This window comes from Falco naumanni, chromosome 6 (assembly GCF_017639655.2).
Source record: "Falco naumanni isolate bFalNau1 chromosome 6, bFalNau1.pat, whole genome shotgun sequence".
Taxonomy (NCBI): domain Eukaryota; kingdom Metazoa; phylum Chordata; class Aves; order Falconiformes; family Falconidae; genus Falco; species Falco naumanni.
Window position 1 is genome coordinate 58,629,269 of NC_054059.1, and position 20,575 is coordinate 58,649,843.

The following is a 20,575-nucleotide window of genomic DNA, read 5'->3' on the forward strand; positions in this document are numbered from 1 at the left end:
CAGGTACTTGCTCTTCAGGCAGATGCATAATTAAGGTGGAATATGAAGAGTGCCCAGTGCCATGGTTCTTATACATAAAAGTTTTGAATAAGATTACTTTAAATCTAGATTAGAAATGCTAAACTACTTAAAGCAAACAGTTAAAGTAATGATGCCACCTTAAAATTTACAATGTTACTTTTAGTTTTATCATAAATTCAAAACATTTAAGAAAGAAAATGTGGCAGTGATAATTGTGCTTGTTTATGCATTAGTTAAAGAATGCTATCCTGTAACAAATTTTTTTAGCCAAGGACTCTTCCTAGAGAAGAGTCTAATTTTACCTAGGCTCTTCCAAAAGAGGTGGTTTAGTTAACTTGGAAACCTCTGTAGCTATTTCTAAAAAGTGCTGGTTTTTTCTGGTTGAACAGTAAACCCACCACAGCTAAATGTGGGATTTTTTTGACCCATAAAGTAAAGAAAAGCAAACCCACTCATTTGTCTCAGAGCAGAAGTACCACAGAATCTTTAAGTGGCTTATTGGCTGCATAATGCAGCACAAACCCCAAAATTGGTTGTCTTCACTCACTCAAAATTGATGTTAAAATCAATTAAAACAACTGTAGAGCTTCATCAAATAAATAAGTAAATAAATAAATAAATAAATAAATAAATAAATAAATAAATAAATAATCTACACAAACAGTATGATTAGAAATAGTTAAGGAACTGCAGCTAGGAACCAAACTGAGCAGCAGCACCATTGATAGCTCAAACTGGTACAGAGGGAATCATAGTATTCACTTGTAAAACCACAATGTTACTTTACTAGACTTGTTTAGAAGTAAAATTTATATTGATATGCAAAATTCTGTCCTTAGAGGCATTTATAATTCAAATCATACCTGCTGAGTTCACAGCACATAAAAAGCCGCTTCACTATGATCTTTATTATTTTAAATTTATTTATTATTTATACTTAAGTCTATCCACCATGAATGAATGTAGCATTAAAATCTATGCCTAAAATATACACAATAACCCATAAAACCAAACTGCAAATAAGTAATGCCCTTGATGGCTAAATTATAGAGACAGGGAGCAATGGAAATTTTGGAACATGTTTAGCAGTGCATTTTACATCTCTATTAATTGTTTATCTTGCCTTCCAGTGTCATTCAGAAAATGTATCTTCATTGGTAATGGTACTCATAGCAACGGGCAAAGCTTGAAAAAAGATAGCGTACCCTTTTTCTTGTGGAGCTTCAAGAGCTGAAAATCATAATGAAAACATTAAAAATTGGAAAAGGTAAGTACAGACTGGAAGAGAGAAACATCTCTGAAGCTCTGAAGTTGGGATTTGTGACAAGAAGATTTACAGAATTATTTTTATGTAGGTTCTTGCTCAGAAGGCAAAAAAAGAGAAAAGCCACATTTGGAATATGACTGAAGAAAATCACCTCCACCTTCTCAAAACTGGAAATGGTGATTTGTAAATGAATAGGGTAGTGTAGCTCTGTGTGATTCTCAATCCTCAAAACTTTCCTGAAACATAACCTCAGGGTGACAATGAAACTTACAAAAGAAGAGAATCAGTCACATTGCCTAGAAAAAAACTCTTGAAAAAAATGGTAAGTACTGATTCCAGATACTGGCAGGTCATTTTGTACAGAGACACAATGATATATGAGAGATATGACTAAAATCAGCTTCAGTTGAGTGACTGAGACTGCATAAATCTTAATCAGTTGGCAAAAACAAGAACTGGGTTTCAGTGCAATGTATTGGTAAGCATTGTTATTCAGACTTCATTTAACTTCCAACAGACATCTTCATTTTAGCTACATGTGGTACAATGCCATTTTAAATGTAACTGTAGGGATTAGTGGCTGGATTAAGGTGAAGAGAGTAGAGAAAGACATAGCCAGCAGTACAGAAGGAGCTGGAATAGAAAAAGAAGCAGCAGCAGAGCTGTTGTTATGCGACTGTACTCCAGAACAAGCTCTGAACCTGTAGGCTGTTGCAAGGAGAGGAAGCAGAGCAGAGGAATGTGAGTCTGGGGTAGGTAGTTTGAACCAGAGACAATGTTTCGTGTTGTTTTCTAATGCGTATCTCATTGTGGTATAAGTTTTTAATTAAAATATATTAATCTTTTCCTGGAAGGAGTGCAACTATGTGTCCCAGCTGCCACCATAACAGCCACTTAGTCTGACAAAAGAGTTATCACAAAGACAGCTTGAGGCATCAGCAGACTTTTTCTCTTGGTGAGAGAGATATTTTCTGTCCAAAGACTGTTTTATTATTCTTTTTTCTTATAGAAGTATTCCACACTGTTATGTAGCTGCGATCCCAACCTTTATTCCTAGACTTTACAGAGAGTTTGGAGCATCTCTATGTTTGCAGGATGCAGTGGATAAAGCACTGGCTTGTAACTTGAGAAAAATGGATTCACATACTGAACTGTCACAGCCTTTCCTCTGGTACTGAGAAAATATCTCAGTCTCTTTTAGTGTTTCAGTTCCAACTTTGTAAAGCAGAGAGGAGTACTTCCCTGCTTCAGTAGGGTGACTAGGACAGAGACATTAAGATCTCTGAGCTGGACAGATAACTTAATGAATGCATGCTATAGCCACATACAGGATAAAAAGATAGAGCTATAACCTCTCGGACAAGCAAATGTCAGCAGTAATTGATATTGACAGCTAGAAAAAATACTAAATAAACAATATGTGGAAATCTGTATAGGAGGTATAGGAGAAACTGTGGGAAATGCAAGGAAATCTGATTACTGTACATAAAGACAAGTATTTGGCACTGCAGAGGTCATCTCAGAGCAGTGGAAACACTATCTTATCCTTGCTTGATTTTTAATTATCTTTATCTGGCCAGAGCGATTAGGTGTTTGAGGGAATTTTAATGCTTTCAACGGCATTTTAGGTAGCAGTAGAAAAAAACATGGATTTTCTCTCTGATCTCTTCCTCTGAGTATCTGTTAAAGACATCATCAGCTAAGCCATTCATTCTCCATGCTTTTTATAGTATTTCAACTACAAAGTGCCAATTAGACATTATTTTAACAGAAAGGGTTGCTACTTCTTAAAAAAAAATGCAAAACCAACATGAAAAACATGTAGAATAAAACCCAGTTGTCATTATAGTGACAAACTAGAGTATCTATTCTGAAGTAAGAGAAAACAAAATGTAGAGGAACTTCATGTTTTGGCACTTTCTGGGGAATCTGTTAGTGAGCTCTCTGGATTGAATGAAAAGAATATACTGTATTTATTATATATTATTAGCACTTCTTCACAGAACTGTACTCCTTAGTGGAGACTCCCCGGAAAACCGTCTTCCTTTTCTGTGGAATGGATGAGGGAAAGACATTTTGAATTGCTACTTTTAAAATGTGAATGCAATTCATTGCATGGGGATAGAAGTATTAGGAAAGGATGAATGTAGCTGAGTTCTACACCAGTTAAACCTGCTATGAAACTAATAATTAAGGATTTACATTTAAAATATCAGTCAGTTTCATGCAGTAAACAGGTTTTGCATAAAAATTCCTGGAAATCAATGCTATGCTTAATTATATGGTGTGAATTATAATCTTTTGTCTTCTAATATTCAACATAAATAATGCTTTAAAAATAATATCAGCTAAGTATCTTTAAAAGGTTTTGTTATAATGGAAAACTTAATAAACACTCTGAAAATTAATGAAAATACATCTCAATCTAAAAGAAAACAAAATTCCAAGCAGAACTGTTGCTAAAGTAAACTCTGTCCTGGAGTCTTGTCCATGATGTCTCTCACCATATTTTCTGAAAATATCCCAAATTAGTTTTCAGGGTTCAGTGGCTCTAAGAACCTAATAGTTTTCATGCTTAAATAAGTGAGAAGAGTTTATTGTGTTTTCAAAATGTTTACTATTTTAAAGGCCTTTTGGATTCTGATAGCTTCTCGCTCAATTATCTGCAATGAAACTCCATAGGGCTGGTAAACTTTTTCTCTGTAGAACTCTGTTTTCTGGCAGTAGAGGATTCCCGAAAAAGTAATGTCCTATACAAAACTTAGAGGAATCAGAGACTTAGGATCTCTTAACTGGGATTGTTACCTTTTATATTTTGCTGGTTCTGTGATCAACAGGTTTGTTGTTTGGGTTTTTTTGTTTTGTTTTTGTTTTGTTTTTTTTTTCTATTGTGCTTCCTTAGAGCTGGCAGATTAACTGTCTGGGTACTCTTTAATCATGAAAGAATATTTTACACTTTCTTAAGAAGAAATTGGGTCAGGTTTTCTGAACACAGAAGAAATTGCCTTTTCATAATTTCCTTTAGTATCTCAATATGTCACACCTAAATATGTCCCAGGGAAGAAAGCAGGTGAACGTAGACAAACTTGAAAATTTTTTTTTGGGGGGGGGGAACCCCACCAAAACACAAAAAAAAACCCCCTTTGTGTGGTCTTTATTCTAAAGAGTATGAAAATTTTAAAATCAAGAGCTAAAAAAGACAGAAAATTACAGAGAAATTTACTGTTGGCTACCTTCCTTCATCTACTTCCATACATCAAGACAGATGCCCTCTGTATATATGGAAGTATATACTGGAAGTGAATCTCCTGCATATTTGCCCAAGGCTCAGCTCAATTTCAAGGGCAGGAGAATCTGAGATCTGTTGATAACTCTGCAAGTTATAAAAATATTTCTAAAAGGAAAAGTCAAAATCAAAAGCCCACTATAATCAAAGCCTAGACTAATTTTCTAGACTGATCATTAGGTAAAGGAGCAGACTATCTGTATTAAACTGGTATTTAATACCTCATTAACAAACTAACCACTGAGTATAAAGAAATAATGACTTTTTGACCATTGAATACTTAATTTTTTTCTTTGTTCAAATTCTGTATATGTGCCAGGCATTAGCCTCAAAATTTGGATTAGTTGAACCCCTACAGCTATGACACTGACCAGCTAGCTATTCACTAATTTCTACTCCCTTCACATTCCCACTCCTACTATAAAGTAAGCTAGATTCAGTTTCAAAAGTAAACTGCTGAGCCTGTCCTTTTAAATATAAATGAAAGCACATTTAAATCCACAACATACTAAAATCTAATCTTTTAACACAACAGCAGCAAAAGCACACTATTAAACAGCACACCTCCCAGTGAATTGAAATCCCTTTCAGCAAATGTTGTTTAAAGTCCAAAGGGCAGTCTTCCACTTACATCACTACCAATTTTTCACAGCATCTGCCAGAAGTGAGCAAAAGTTTCCAATAAAATAGCAGTTAGCAAAGTTTACAAAGGTCATTCTTATGGAGATAGCATCCAGTAGTGAAAGGACAGACTGTAAAAAGAATCCTGAACTCTACTCTTCTGTGGCATCCAAATTGTTATCGATAATCTTTTATAAGAATTTTTAAAAGAAAAAATTGTAAAAACATGCTCTTGCTCTTGGTTTTTCTGACCATGGAGATATTTCAGAAAACGCTGACAAGATCTGAAAGAGGATTACTGAAAAAGTGACCATAACAAAGGATCTTTTTAAGAAGGTGTGCTTTGACAAACAGCAAGCATCCCTTAACTGAACTATTTAGTAAAATTCTGTAATGAAAATAATGGTAATGATACTGAATACTTACCACGGAAAGTGCTAAGGAGAATTCACATTGCTATTCATGGCACAGAAAGCATTTAATGAAAGTGCCCCAATGCAGTAATTACTATACCATAAAATACTAGTGCTTCATTTAGCATTGATTTCTCTGGCATAATGAAAATGAAATCATGACTGAAACCTGGGGTTAATTCAGGGTTGAGATGGATTCTACAGCACTGTAACAGTCTTAATTCATGTTATGATTTATATCTTTACTGGGGTGTTGCCAAAAATGGTTCTGCAATACTCATTTTGAAGTTTTACTAGTGTTCTGTAAAGTTTTCTACTTTTATTCTGTATTTTTTTGTTTGTCCTCATGGTCTTGGTCATGCACTTTGCTCCTCAAAGCTTTTTTTACTTCTATATACTCTTATGCTGTATTATAATTTTAGTGATTTTATTTTTTAGTTTAGTTCATCAGAAACACACTCTCACAGAGATGTTTATTTTAGTTAACCATCTACTAAGTAGCCATATGAGTGTGCTGTTTCTCCTTTGCTTTGTCTCCTTTTTAATTTGGGAGTCTCTGGGGATCCTAAACTATGATCAAGACTTTATTCCCCATTTTTCACCAAGATGAGGATTAGTGATAAATGTTTGTTTCTTGACATTTCCTGAGGCACAGTGACCACTAATATTGTAGTCACTATTATTTAATTATTTAGATATAAATATTTTTTAACAAACTCATCTGATTTACTTTCAACTTAAGGCAAACTTTTGATGTGACTAACTTTTAATCAACAACCCCAAGAATGAAATAAGTAAGCATTGAGGAACTATTCTGTTAAAGTTTGGTCTGACTGAGCATATGCTTTATTTAGCTGTAGACAGAGCTTTCCATAATGATCACTTTGTAGGATGCTATTATCTCCTTGATCTTGTATAGTTTCTGCTTGCCGAATCTTTTTGATCTTTCTGACTGAAAATGTAATGGTGGCGTGATTATATTACTGTGACTTGAAACTACTGGATGAGTACCTCCACCTATTCCTTTCCCAAGTGTAAGAACTTCTTCATAAACATACATTTCCCAAATAAAATTGCTATTCTGTTCTCCCTGTTTAAGACACACACCCACTATATAATGCTTAATTTCTGGAATTCTACTATTTGGGAAAATTACTATTCTGTCAGCATTCTTTTCTATTGCTTGTCATTGAGACATCTTTCTTCTTTGTTCCATTTTATTTTTTCCAGTGGGTATACATACATTTGTATTACGTCTGACATTTTAGCCATTACTTAAGTTTTTACTGACACAGATTTTTCTACTAACATGGAAATATAACCTCTGTGGTCACACATTTCTTGCTTTTGATTCGGCCTGTAAGTACTAAAATACAAATCAACCTGCATCATGGTATTTCCAACCTGACTGAAACCAATAAATCCCAGAAATTTTACACTGAGAACAGCATGGATAATGAAAAATGTTTCCTACAAGTACCATTTCCAACTTTAAGTGGATTTACTTCAGTTTTGTTCAGCTTGCCTTCTGGTTCACATTCAGCAAAAATTTTAGTAAATATAGTGACAGAATATCCTAAAAAAAGAATCATTCTGTTGCCGATATTAGTGATATTTGCAGAAAAGAAATTCTGTTTTTCCAAACACGTATATGCCAGAAATGCAAGTTTAAGAGGCTGGTCTTCTTCAAAAGATAAGTAGATATAATATTTATTTATTTATATAGATAACTACTTTTTTTGCTTAATTTACAATTAAAATGACCAGAAATCTATGTTGAGTATTAGCAATATTCTATTCAGTAACTGAATACATTGAAATACAGAACTGAATGCATAGATACGAACTACAGAATAAGCATTCACATTCATTATTATCCATGGCAAACTACTGAACCAAGGAACAAACTGAGGAATATCATTATGTGTGCTTGAACGACATGTTTGCAAACAAAACATCTTGCCAATGGCACATTTTGAAACAGAATCAGTATCCTGATTCACAGTCTCCTGTGACAGCTAGCAGACAAAGCTGCCACTGAAATGTTCAAGGTCTTTATTTACTTAATTGTACTTATAGTATTATTGGGCATTAGCTCAAATGACTATGCAGAAGATTACTGCTTATGTCCCCAAATTATCATCTGCTCTGATAAATTGTGTATGGAAGTAGTTTGTGTGACTATGTGCCTCCTTCTATAAATAAATAACTACATTTTAGTTACAACTCAGTCAGTCATCACACAAGTACAATTAAGGTGAAGCACTGAATAGTTCGTCTCAGAATGGAGACAAAAGTACTTCCTAAGAAACCCCTTTACAGAGAGCAGTTCAGGTAGGAGTCTGCCTTCACAGACTTCAAGAAATCTGTGCCTTGCAGGCTGACCATAACGTACATTGACCATTCCATTTCATTTCATCCTCCTATATATTAAATGGGTTTATATATTTTTCCCCAGTAGCTATAATGAAAGCAGAAGTAAAATATATATTTAACAATTCATTAATTTCATAATTAATAATGCACTTTCTTATTTTAAATAACAAAAGTATCTGGAAAATTAACTGGGTTAGGTCAATAAGGTAAATTAATCTCAGAAGAACTCAGTTATTAAGAAATGTTAAACAAAGGAAGCCTTTTCTTTTACTTAAAATAACTGTTTCATCAGGGAAAAGAACTGAAAACAATTCCTCTTAAAAGATTCAGCAAAACAATCTCCTGAAATGTTTTCTCACCAAAAAATCTGCCCAAGAGTATATGGAGCCTGTCTTTAAAATTCAAAAAAGTAGCTCAGGGAGCATGGCTCTAGAACTGCAGACTCCCTGCTGTTATTTACTTTATAGTTTTCTATGGCATGGGAAACGTTGTTTAATAGTATCCTGGTATGCACATATGACAGATGAACTGCTGCACACTTTCGTGTACTGCTTAACACACTTAAAAAACCACGGAAGATACTAAATTGCAATATACACTGAAATACTCCAAAACAGATCTGGTAAACTCAGGGCTAGATGTCCTATAAGGCATTAAGTAGATCTCACTAGGGGTGCTGAACGATTGACAATGTCTGGTCTTTAAAAAGACATAGATTAGCTCAGTTATACTCTCTGGGGCCTAATAGTTTGGCAGACTGATGATGCTGCAAAAAGCTCAGACATAAGGTAATTGTCTCCTTTTCTTTTTTAATATATATCAGCAATTATGTGTTAAGTAATGTACCAGTAATAATCTATCCTTTTCTACCAGACTTAATGTGACCAGGTATTATGCTGTACAAGATTCTTTTTGCTCTTAAAGGTGTCAAATTTGCTTGGTGTCAAACTGAGATCCTTGTTCTTTTCTGCTAATATATTGTGGTCTGTACAAGGCTCCATCAATACCTAGCTCAGCCTGGTGTCACCAGCAGAATTTTGGCATTTTTGATCATGGCCTGCTGGCAACAGACAGGGTACGCCTGACTCAAGGCAGGAAAAGGATCTTTGCACAGGAGTTAGCAGGGCTTTTGCACAACTTGCACAACCGGGAGTGCTGCTATGGATGGCTATAAACTGTTCAGAAGAGACAGGCAAGGAAGGAGAGACGGTAGGGTAGACCTGTATGTTAAGGAGTGTTTTGATTCGAGCTTAATGATGGTGACAATAGGGTTTAGTGTTTGCTTATGGGTAAGGATCAGGGGGAATGCGATACAGTTTTCAATTCTTGGATGGGGGGCGGCAGCACTGCTGCCTTGAACTTCTGGAGGGCAGACTTTGGCCTGTTTAGGAGACTGGTTGACAGAGTCCCTTGGGAGACAGTCCTGAAGAGCAAAGGGGTCCAGGAAGGCTGGACACCCTTCAATAAGGAAATCTTAAAGGTGCAGGAGCAGGCTTTCCCCATGTGCCAAAAGATGAGCTGGTAGGTAAGAAGGCTGACCTGGCTGAACAGAGAGGTTTGGCTGAAACTCAGGAAATCAGGAAAAAAGGAAGAGTTTATGACCACTGAAAGAAGGGACAGGCAACTCTAGGAGGACTACAAGGATGTTCTGAGGTTATGCAGGGAGAAAATTAGAAGGGGCAAAGCTCAGCTAGAACTGAAACTGGCTACTGCCATAAAAAAGAATATAAAATGTTTCTCTGAATACATTAGCAACAAAAGGAGGGCTAAGGATAATTTCCATCCTTTATTAGATGCAGGGGGAAACATGATGACAAAGGATGAGGAAAAGGCTGAGATACTTAATGCCTTCTTTGTCTCAGCCTTTAGTAGTAAACCCAGTTGTTCTCTGGGGTACCCAGCTTCCTGAGCTGGAAGACAGGGACAGGAAGCAGAATGAAGCCCCATAATCCAAGGGGAAATGGTCAGTGACCTGCTACACCATTAGACACACACCTGTCTATGGGGCCAGATGGGATCCACCCAAGGATAATGAGGGAGCTGCCAGAAGTGCTCACTAAGACACTTTTGATCGTTCATCAGCAGTCCTGGCTAACAGGGGACATTGCAGTTGATTGGAAGTCAGCAAATGTGGCACCCATCTACAAGAAGGGCAGGAAGGAAGATCCAGGAAACTACAGGCCTGTCAGCCTGACCTCGGTGTGGGGAAAGGTCATGGAGCAGATCATCCTGAGAGCCATCAGGTGGCACATGCAGGACACCCAAGTGACGAGGCCCAGTCGACAGGGGTTCATGAAAGGCTTGACGAACCTGATCTCCTTCTGTGACAAGGTGACCTGACTAGTGGATGAGGGAAAGGCTGTGGATGTTGTCTACCTAGACTTTAGTAAAGACTTTGACGTGGTTTCCCACTGTGTTCTCCTGGAGAAACTGGCTGCTCATGGCTTGGGCAGATATACTTTATGCTGAGTAAAAAACTGTCTGGACAGCCGAGCCCAAAGAGTGGTGGTGAATGGAGTTATATCCAGCTGGCGACCAGTCACAAGTGGTGTTCCCCAGGGCTCAGTACTGGGGCCAGTTCTGTTTAGTGTCTTTACCAATCATTCGGATCAGGGGATTAAGCGCACCCTCAATAAATATGCAGATGACAGCAAGGTGGGGGGAAGAGTTCATCTGCTTGAAAGCAGGAAGGCTCTGCAGAGGGATCTGGACAGACTGGACCGATGGGCCGAGGCTAGCTGTATGAGTTTCAACAAGGCTGAATGTCAGGTCCTACACCTGGGTTGCAACAACCCCACGTAACGCTGCAGGCTTGGGGAAGAGTGGCTGGAAAGCTGCCTGGTGGAAACGGACCTGGAGTCCTGGTCAACAGTTGGCTGAACCTAAGCCAGCAGTGTGCCCAGGTGGCCAAGAAGGCCAACAGCATCCTGGCTTGTGTCAGAAACAGTGTGGCTAGAAGGACTAAGGCGGTGATTGTCCCCCTGTACTTGGCACTGGTGAGGTTGCTTCTCAGATACTTTGTTCAGTCTTGGCCCCCTCACTGCAAGAGGGATGTAGATGTGCTGGAGTGTGTCCAGAGAAGGGCAAAGAAGCTGGTGAAGGATCAGGAGCACAAGCATTATGAGGAGTGGCTGAGGAACTGGGGTTGTTTAGCCTGGAAAAAAGGATACTCAGGGAGACCTTATCGCTCTCTACAGCTGCCTGAAAAGAGATTGTAGTCAGGTGGGTGTTGGTCTCTTCTCCCAAGTAAAAAGCAATAGGACAAGAGGAAATGGCCTCAAGTTAAACCAGGGGATGTTTAGGTTGGATATTAGGAAAAGTATCTTCACTTCAAAGGTTGCCAAACATTGGAACAGGCTGCCCAGGGAAGTGGTTGAGTCATCACCCCTGAAGGTATTTAAAAGATGTGTAGATGTTGTGCTTAGGGACATAGTTTAGTGGTAGCCTTGGCAGTCCTGGGTTAACAGTTGGACTTGATGATCTTAAACATCCTTTTAAACCTAAATGATTTTATAATTCTATGATTCTATTATGTTCACTATAACTAGGGGGTGTTACTATTATGTTGAAAAGGAGGAAATACTAGAATAGAATAAATTAATCCCTGGAAAAATGCAAGTAACATTGATCGCTGCATAATTTTGCTTCACACACAACCAAAGTCTACATGAACTGTACAATGAATAGGTCATTACAAGAAAACAATTTGTACAATCTCCTACTATCACAGTTTTGAAACAAGGTAATTCCTTCAGGATTAAAGGTTTTATTTTATTGGTATTGGATCTTCACTTTATACTTAAGGCAGGAGAGTTTATTCTTCAGTACAAATGCTTTTTCATGTTCTTATCACTCTTGCTTTGTCTATAAGACTGAACAATAAAACAGACAGTACAAAATTTTTGTGTTTGTTGGGACTAATTCTAGAAGAAGTACATATAACAGGTCTAGAAGGTGCAAATAAGCATTGGAAATTACAATTGAATCTACCTCCCAGACATGATTTTTGTCAAATTCTTATATTTCATAATTCACAGTTTTTCTCTATCTGTCCATGTCACTGTTAAGTTCCACTAGACATTCCTTTATATTTTTTCCATGGCAGTAAAGAAACAAAGTACTTAATTTTGTAGTGCTACCTCTGTGGCAGTGAAGAACCATAAGGTGGGCTTGATTTTTCAGGTGGATTCCTCTGTTTGGAGGAAAGAATAACATTCAGTACAAATGGGACTTTTTGTCCTTGTATATTCTGAGAATGCTTTCTAAAAATTTTAAGACAATATTACAATGAGATTGCCAAGGTTCTTCTTAATGCAGGAACCAAAAACCATGAAGTCATCAGTGCCATTTCCTTACTCTTTTTATTTCATAGAATCATAGAATCACAGAATGGTTTGGTCAGAAGGCACCTTTAAAGATCATCTAGTCCAACCCCTCTGCCATGTGCAGGGATATCTTTCACTAGATCAGGTTTCACAAAGCCTCATCCAACCTGACCTTGAATACTTCCAAGGATGGGGAATCCACAACTTCTCTGGGCAACCTGTTCCAGTGTCTTGCCATCCTCATTGTAAGAGTTTTCTTCCTTATGTTCAATTTAAACTTACCAACTCAGTTTAAACCTGTTGTCTATTGTCCTGTCACTACAGGCTCTGGTAAAAAGTCTTTCTCCATCTTTCTTGTAAGTCCTTTATATATTGAAAGGCTGCAACAAGGTCTTCCTAGAGCCTTCAGCTCTCTAGGCTCAACAACGCTAACTCTCTCAGCCTTTATAGAAGAGGTGTTCCATCCCTCTAACTGTTTTCATGGCCCTCCTCTGGACCTGCTTTAACAGGTCCACGACGTCCTTGTACTGTGGGACCTAGAGCTGGACAGAGTACTCCAGGTGGGGTCTCAGAAGAGTTGACTACTGGGGAAGAATCACCCACCTCAACCTGCTGGTCATACTTCTTTTTATGCAGCCCAGGATATGGTTGGCTTTTTGGGTTGCAGGCTCATGTCCATTGCTGGCTCATGTCCAACTTTTCATCCACCAGTACCCCCAAGTGCTTCTTTGCAGGGCTGCTCTCAAACTATTCATCCCTCAGTCTGTATTGATATCAGGGGTTGCCCTGACCAAGGTGCAGGTTTTTACATTTCACCTTACTGAACTTCATGAGGTTCATATGGCCCCACTCCTCAAGACTGTTCAGGTCCTTCTGGATGGCATTCCTTCTCTCCAGTGAATCACCTGCACTACTCAGCTGAGTGTCATCTATAAACTTGCTGAAGGTGCACTCAATCTCACTGTCTATGTTGTTGATGAAGGTATTAAATACTATTGGTCCCAGTACAGACCCCTAGGGGACACCACTCATTGCTGGCTTCCACTTGTACATTGAGCCATTGAGTATAATTTGGGATGTGTCCATCCAGCCACTTCCTTATCCATCTAACAATCCACCTGTCAAACCCATATCTCTCCAATTTAGCAGCCAGAATGTTGTGGGGGACCATATCAAAAGCCTTACAGAAGTCTAGATAGATTACATCCATAGGTCTTCCCTTGTCTACTGATGCAGTTACTCCATTGCAGAAGGTCACTAAATTAGTCAGGTGACTAATAATGCATAGCAGTGAGGAATATACGATGGGCATATCAGCACAGCTGGAATCCCTCTGTAGAAGTAATGGGGAGAAACTGAGCCTCCAGGCAGAGCCCCAGCCAAGTGAATAAGATTGTTTCTTTCCAGAACCCTTAATAATTTGCATTGGTATTACCTCTCAGGCATTTGCATTCAAGAATTCTATGACAACAGTGCTAAAAAACATATTTACATCTGTCATTACACTGGCTAACCTTTGTTCCTACTGAAATCCTTATTCTCTGTTCCAGCATATTGCTGTTAAGCAGTCCTTTTATCGTTATTGTTTTCACTAAAATATGTCTTGCTTAATCATTATCTTTTTAAAAGACATCTTTAAAAGGACACTTATTTCCACCCTCAGAGAAGATGTTTCACCTCCTGCATCAATTGCTCATTTATTGGCTAATGGTTTAGGTTTACAGGCAAAAATGAATGTATTTTTGCCAAACCAATACTGAAATTAAACCCTCTGCTGATATTAAACTTCAATTTTCTGTCCTCTTTGTCCACCACAAATCCTGTATCCCATGTAATCTGAACTGTTTTCAAGACCTGAAACCACATAGTCACGCTTTCCCCTCACCCGCTTCTAAACTTCACTGTGACTCTTGTGAGTTCAGGGACATACTTTCACTTGTGGTGTCCCATCTGTCTAAAACTTATTTCCTTTTCTCTCTAAAGCACTGAATCATTTCTTTAAATCTCACATTAAAACCTCCCTGCTCTCTTTAACCTATGATTCACAACCTCTGGAAAACATTTTTGTGATACCCTTTATGAAGTATGCAACAGTAAAAAGGAAATTTATTGTAGTCTTGTTGAAGCAAGCTATACTTGAGGTACTAATGTGATTGTGGATTAAGGGTCCTATAGAGTCCACTCAAGACAGATTGACCCTTGCAGAATCTATTGAAGTCTGAGTATTTACATCCACTAACCTGAAAACCTCATAGCTACACCCTTGCAGGCTTATAGGCTGTTGTCTTTCTTCTTGCCTTTGAACTTGACGACACAAAGTTTTACCCAGCTTCAACAAGGTGCCTATTCTGGGCCCTGTAAAACTGAATAAAAGGATGTAGTTCCCTTATCTCTCCCTCCAGTGACCAGTACCATTTTGCTCATCCTGATTTCAGATACTCTCCAAACAGAAATTAAAAAATCACAGCACTCCTTTGCTGATCCAACTAAAGAAGGATGAATGCTTCATCATTTCCATATCTAAGCAGTCTGTGATAGATGGCAGATTCAGGTGTCCATTATAAAACTTGAGCAATATAATTTGATTTTAGATTGGTTCGATCCAATTCAGTGAGAGGATGCAGGGAGGCAAAATCATAAAGCCAGATGGACTACACAGTGAGACTGAGGGGGAGCTCTAAGAAAAGATATGTGTGAAAATGAGTAGGATGGTGTGGCACAAACCATATCATCAAGAAACTCACGTGAATGGTATATATTTATAAGGGTGGTATTCCTCCCATTCACAATGCACTCATCATTGTAGCAGGTAATTTTCTGTACTCCTCTTGAAAATGCCATTTAAATCTAGCTTTTTTGTTTAGCTCAGCTAAGCATTTTATGCTCGTGCTCATTTTTATGCCTTGGAATAGTCTTAGGATGGAACATTTAACCCTTTTTATTGAACTGACACTTCCTTGAATTTTATTTCCCACCCCACCCCCACCCAGCCTTTTGTACTGGTCAATGCACCAGAAATGGTAGAAGAAATCTCCATATTCACCTGTCCCCGAGTTGTGACTTGAAGGAAACACTGTAAATATTTAAGGCTTGCAATATATTTTTCAATGTTGATAATATATGCTTTGGAATATATTAAATTGTGCATGCATAAAGACACTATACACGTGGACACATTTTCTGCATATAGGAAATCAGAGGTAGAAACACAGGCACTAATGTTAATGTATTACTACTAGCATCACACCACGGCAATATGAGTGGTAGCACAGGGGTACAAGCAAAACCTTTCTGTCTCCTGAGTGATTACTGGTATATGAGGGAACAGCGTAAGAGGAAACAGGCTTTGCAGAAGTGGGTACAGGGTCAGTGGAGTTATGTTCATTTGACATGAAAATATATTTGTGTACAGGCAAATTTTTTTGACTGCTGCCTGTCTTTGAAAAATATAATACAAGCTTTAACTGAATTAGCAGTTAATTTTGACAGAAATAGTTACGCAAATCTACTTCTAAAAGTTGTTCTGAACAATGGCTTTCAGAGTTATTCTGTCTTTATAGACCTACAAATGGGGAAAAAACAAACCCAGAGTATGAACCGAGAATTTCATTCATATTATATTGTACCAGTGAGTACAGCAATGCTGAGTCTGTGTATAAGGGGCAGCTGAATAAGGAAAAGAAATGGATAAAAATTGTAAGTCTCACTGTTATGCTGGAGCCCTCAGTCCATAACCTGCATTTCTTACCATTTTCTCATACTTAATTTTTACTTGGACTATAATTTCTAAGAGGGTTATACAAAACAGATAGGCACTCTAGCAATGATGGTTAATAACAATAATGAATAACTATAATAAATCTTGGATCTCTTGGGAAGGTCCAGTGTATCTAGGAAAGTTATGGCTAGCATTTATTCCAGCTCTAAATCCCTGTAATTCTGAGGATGATGTAACTCCTTAAACTGACTTCACTTCTTGAAAGTTCATATTGTCATGTTGTTTGTGATCACATTGACTTTCAACTTTTATAGGTTGTTACCACTTAAATATTGCAGGTGTCTCAAAATCATAATAAGTAAATGTAAAATATTACAGAAGAAAGTTAAACGAAGCTAAGATTATTATTTGATTATAAGCAATATAGTTTGGAATACTTTTTGGTTTTGATATTTTTGGGGTTTTTTTTTACATGCACATCAAAATAAGTAAGTAAAATAATAAAATTAAATACTCACTCCCGTAATGTAACGAGGTCTGTACTGGATGGTTCCAAATAAGCCAAGTATGACTATTATAATGTGTATAAAATTTGCCAGGATGGGTGCCCACTGATAACCAAGGAAGTCAAATATCTGCCTCTCGAGCACAGAAACCTATAATTAGAAAGGAAAAGCATAAATAGATTAGAACAGAACAGAAAACATCTACTAGGGCATTTCCCCTTCCCATACCCAAGATAATTGCCCCGAGTTAAAAAAAATACTTCAGTCAGCAGTAAAATGAAATGAGTTTGCAATGTTTCACCTTCTTGTTTTAATGAAAGCTGCATTTCTCACTGACGGTTTATTGAGTTATATTCAGTTAGCTAAAATATTCATGTGAGCAATTCTATGGAGATACTAAACTGTTCACTAGGATGGTATGTTTTCAGGAGAAGAAACACAAATCATTTTGTTATATAGACCAGCAAATGTTATAATGTTCTAGAGTATAGGTGCTGAAAATAAGTGGCAGGCTTATGACACCTTCTCATCTACTTTGCTTCCATCACAATAGCATCCCTCAACCTAATTCTGTCTCTTTGCTTCCATTATTTCCCTACCTTTTGGTTTTTTCTCCTCCTATCCCCAGCTATCCTGTCAGTGGGCTTCTACCTGTAACCAAATGCATGCAACTTTTTGACCTAGTTCTACTAATAATGACAGATTCTAATAATACCGGGAGGTTTACCTCCTCCCACTGTCACAAACATCAGCTGAAGTATAAGCACTGAAGTATAAACCCAACTCTCCAGATACTTAATTTAAAAAAGTGAATTAAGGAACAATCTCATTTATTGATGACTGTTTTCAAGCAATACCATACCAAGCAGATAGATCAGAAAGCAGAAAACTTGCATTTCTAACAGTATCATTAGAAATAGTTTCAGAATTTAGATAGTAGGTGTCTCTTAACTGGTGTTAGGATATTGTGTCAAAATACAGAACTGCACCCCAACCCACAGGCAGAATGGCACGTTTTGATGAAAATAATATTGATGTGAATGATAGAAGGCAATGTAATGGTGAAGTGAATTTAGACAGAAAGGGTAAGGAATTTCTTTGACATCAACGATTTCACTAACTGCAACGGTGAATAGATGAGTTTCATGGAAATGTGAATAATAAAAATATAATAAAAATACAATAATAACAATAGTTATGACAACAGCAATGCCAACATCACACACACAAAACAGAGAAAGAAGAAACACGCTGTTTCTTTGTAAAGTTTCATTAAATGACAGGTGACTATTTACTCAGTTTATACTACACTGTGGATTAATTGAATTAGGTGTACCTGCCACACACTTCATTAATTTAAAAAATAATACCTTTTGAGATCAAGTACTAAATGAATAATTAACTACTGTTCATGACTGTTTTTGCATCGTATAGCTATGGGAGATTTTTTTCAATTTTCATGCCACAGTCCACGGCCACAACAACACTTTCATTTTTAAATTAAGTAAGAAAATTTGCCATTAAAAAGACAGCCTACACTTACACCAGCACTGTGAACATAAAGAGTGTTAATTATGTAGAACTAACTGGCATTTGTTGAAATTTAAGTTGGGATTGTTTTGAATTTGAAAGTTCAGGGGTTTATGTCAACCACTGATTTCCTCTCTGCTACAAAGATTCCTTTCACACGATGCATCCAGCTTATAACCAGTCTTGGTATTTTGCTTACTATTTTATTTTATATATTTATTGATAGAAAGAGATTCTGGTCCTAAATCACCCAAGATCTTAATGAATTTATCTGAGCTATCCTACAATTCTCCCTAGCAAAGCAACATCATAGAAGAGTTCCCAGAATCCCAAGACATTACATTGTAATGGTGACAATGTGCTGAAGAAAGAAAAGGAAAGCTAAGCTGTATTAGGAACTTCATTAGGAACTCAGACTGCCTGTGCTTCTAAGTTTACCATTAAGAAATATTTCCTTTATTACTGACATAGTCATGTACATAAAAAAAGACCAACATGTGGCATAAAGCAGTATTATGTAGGTCTGTGTGAAGTCTATTAGAGGTACCAGAAAAAGACCTGCTACACTTTAGGTGCTGTTAAACAGGTAACAAAGGGAAAATGCTTACTCTGAGCACAGAGCTCTTACTTCCATCAGCTGGACAAGGAGTAAATGCAAATAGCAAAGCCATAGCAAAAGGAGTCTAGACTGTACAAGCTTCTAGTATACTAACAGTAGGGATTCAGTGCGCAAAAAAGTACATGGGATGACACAAATCATTCAACCAGCAGGAAATCATACAGTTAAGTATGCCAATTTTAGAGGGAAATTGCAGCGCGGTAGTTAATTACATTAAAAAGTAGAAAACCTAATATTCCTGCTACAGCTTTAGGTTAAAAGGAAACTGCGTATCATGCAGCAAGAACATTTCATTTTGTTTTGTTTTATTTTTGTTTTGGTGAAAGATGCAGTAGTTGCACCAAAACTTACTTATGGGGCTGGGCTGGATAAACGTTTACTTCTGTCCAAATCTTCACTTCCCACAGACCAAAGTACTTTTGGGTTTTTTTGGTTGTTTTTTTTGTTTGTTTGTTTGTTTGTTTTTTCTTTTTAATGACTAGCAATTTCTTCAGTACCAAGTAACCACTCCCTCATTTTTTGTGGCCAAGTTGAAACCTCTGGCAGGGGGACCTACCAGAAAACATGGCACACAAAGCAGTGGGTAAAATATTGGCTGTGCAGAACAAGGAAACAAGTCTGCACCAGCTCTGTCCCTGTGTATCTACCTCACCTTTGCCACAGGCAGACTTGCTATTAGACTTTCTCCTGTCACTCCAAGGAATCAGCTGTGAGTGGGAACTGCTGGATATATGAAATAGCAGCATTCTGGTAGGCTGTGCAGAGATAAAATGCTGTGGAAATACAGCTGCTATTCCTTAGATCAGACTACCACAGCAAGGTGCATCACAGATTTATCAAATGGAAAATATAGGACAGAACTCGAACTTCATTCCCACTTCCTGAAGAGATGAAAGTGAAAAGAAAATAAAAACAATCCACAATCCCCTGGAAAAATAATATGGACTTTTTTCATGCAGTCACTAAGAAAAAAAAAAAAAAATAAATCTCATTGGGTCTGTGTTTCTAAAAAGGGGAAAAACAAAAAATAGGACAAAGTGCTGACAAAATCTATTAAAAACAGTATTATGTAGCTCCTCCTCTTCCACAGATGCCAGAGTCATAAGAGATTTCTTTACATAACAGGAGAAAAATATATACCTGTTTTTGAAAGATTTTCTTTCTCCTTTACTTCAAAAACTTAATTTTTTTGATTAAACAACTGCACTTATTTCTCCAAATCATATCCACCAGCATCAAATGTTTAATGATGTTTCAAGGACATTACAGAGAGAAACGAAAGGGCTGCCAAAGAATTATTAATCTTCAAAGTCTAGAAACAGATAAAGAACTGTCTGTGTTCTTTCTTCTTCTTCTGGAAAAAAGTTTAAAATGAGAATAGAAAAGAAAAAATGGATGCTTTGGAAGAAAAAGTACATGAAGTTAAGAAAAGAGAAAATATGTTTTAGTTCAACTCTATTTTAATAATGTGGTGAACCTAAAATGTAAGGTTATGTGGCATCAGTTCTTAATGTTAGAAAATAGACGACTACCACATAACTGTCCTAGGCTTCCAAATAAGTAAAATATCATAGAAAGATTGTTTTATGTAAACACTGTAAAATTATAGATGAGTTAAGTGTAATTACAGTGAACCATTTCTACTAATGCATATTTTTCCAGACTTCTGCTGTTTTAAAAATAAATACAAAATAAAAACAGCCTGTATACTATCAAGTTGGAATAGCTCAAGCTATTTCCAGATTCTTGTCAGATGTTGGTTGTTAATAGGTTAACAGTGTTACTGACCTTGAGGGATCTAAGAATTGAATTTCCAGAGGATAAAGAAAACCATTTTGAGATGATTCTTAAAGTATATGATTGGACTAAAATTTCAGACAGGAACCACAAAGG

At 37.1% G+C, this 20,575-nt stretch overlaps 1 protein-coding gene across 1 annotated transcript in view; it reads right to left on the reverse strand.

Annotated features, from left to right (window-relative positions):
- NKAIN2 (sodium/potassium transporting ATPase interacting 2) overlaps positions 1-20,575 on the reverse strand; it is a 572,885-nt gene that overhangs the window by 298,129 nt on the left and 254,181 nt on the right. The window contains exon 2 of the mRNA XM_040599422.1: positions 16,546-16,683. Within this exon, the coding sequence (XP_040455356.1) occupies positions 16,546-16,683 (138 nt within the window). The remainder of the gene's footprint in view (positions 1-16,545; positions 16,684-20,575) is intronic.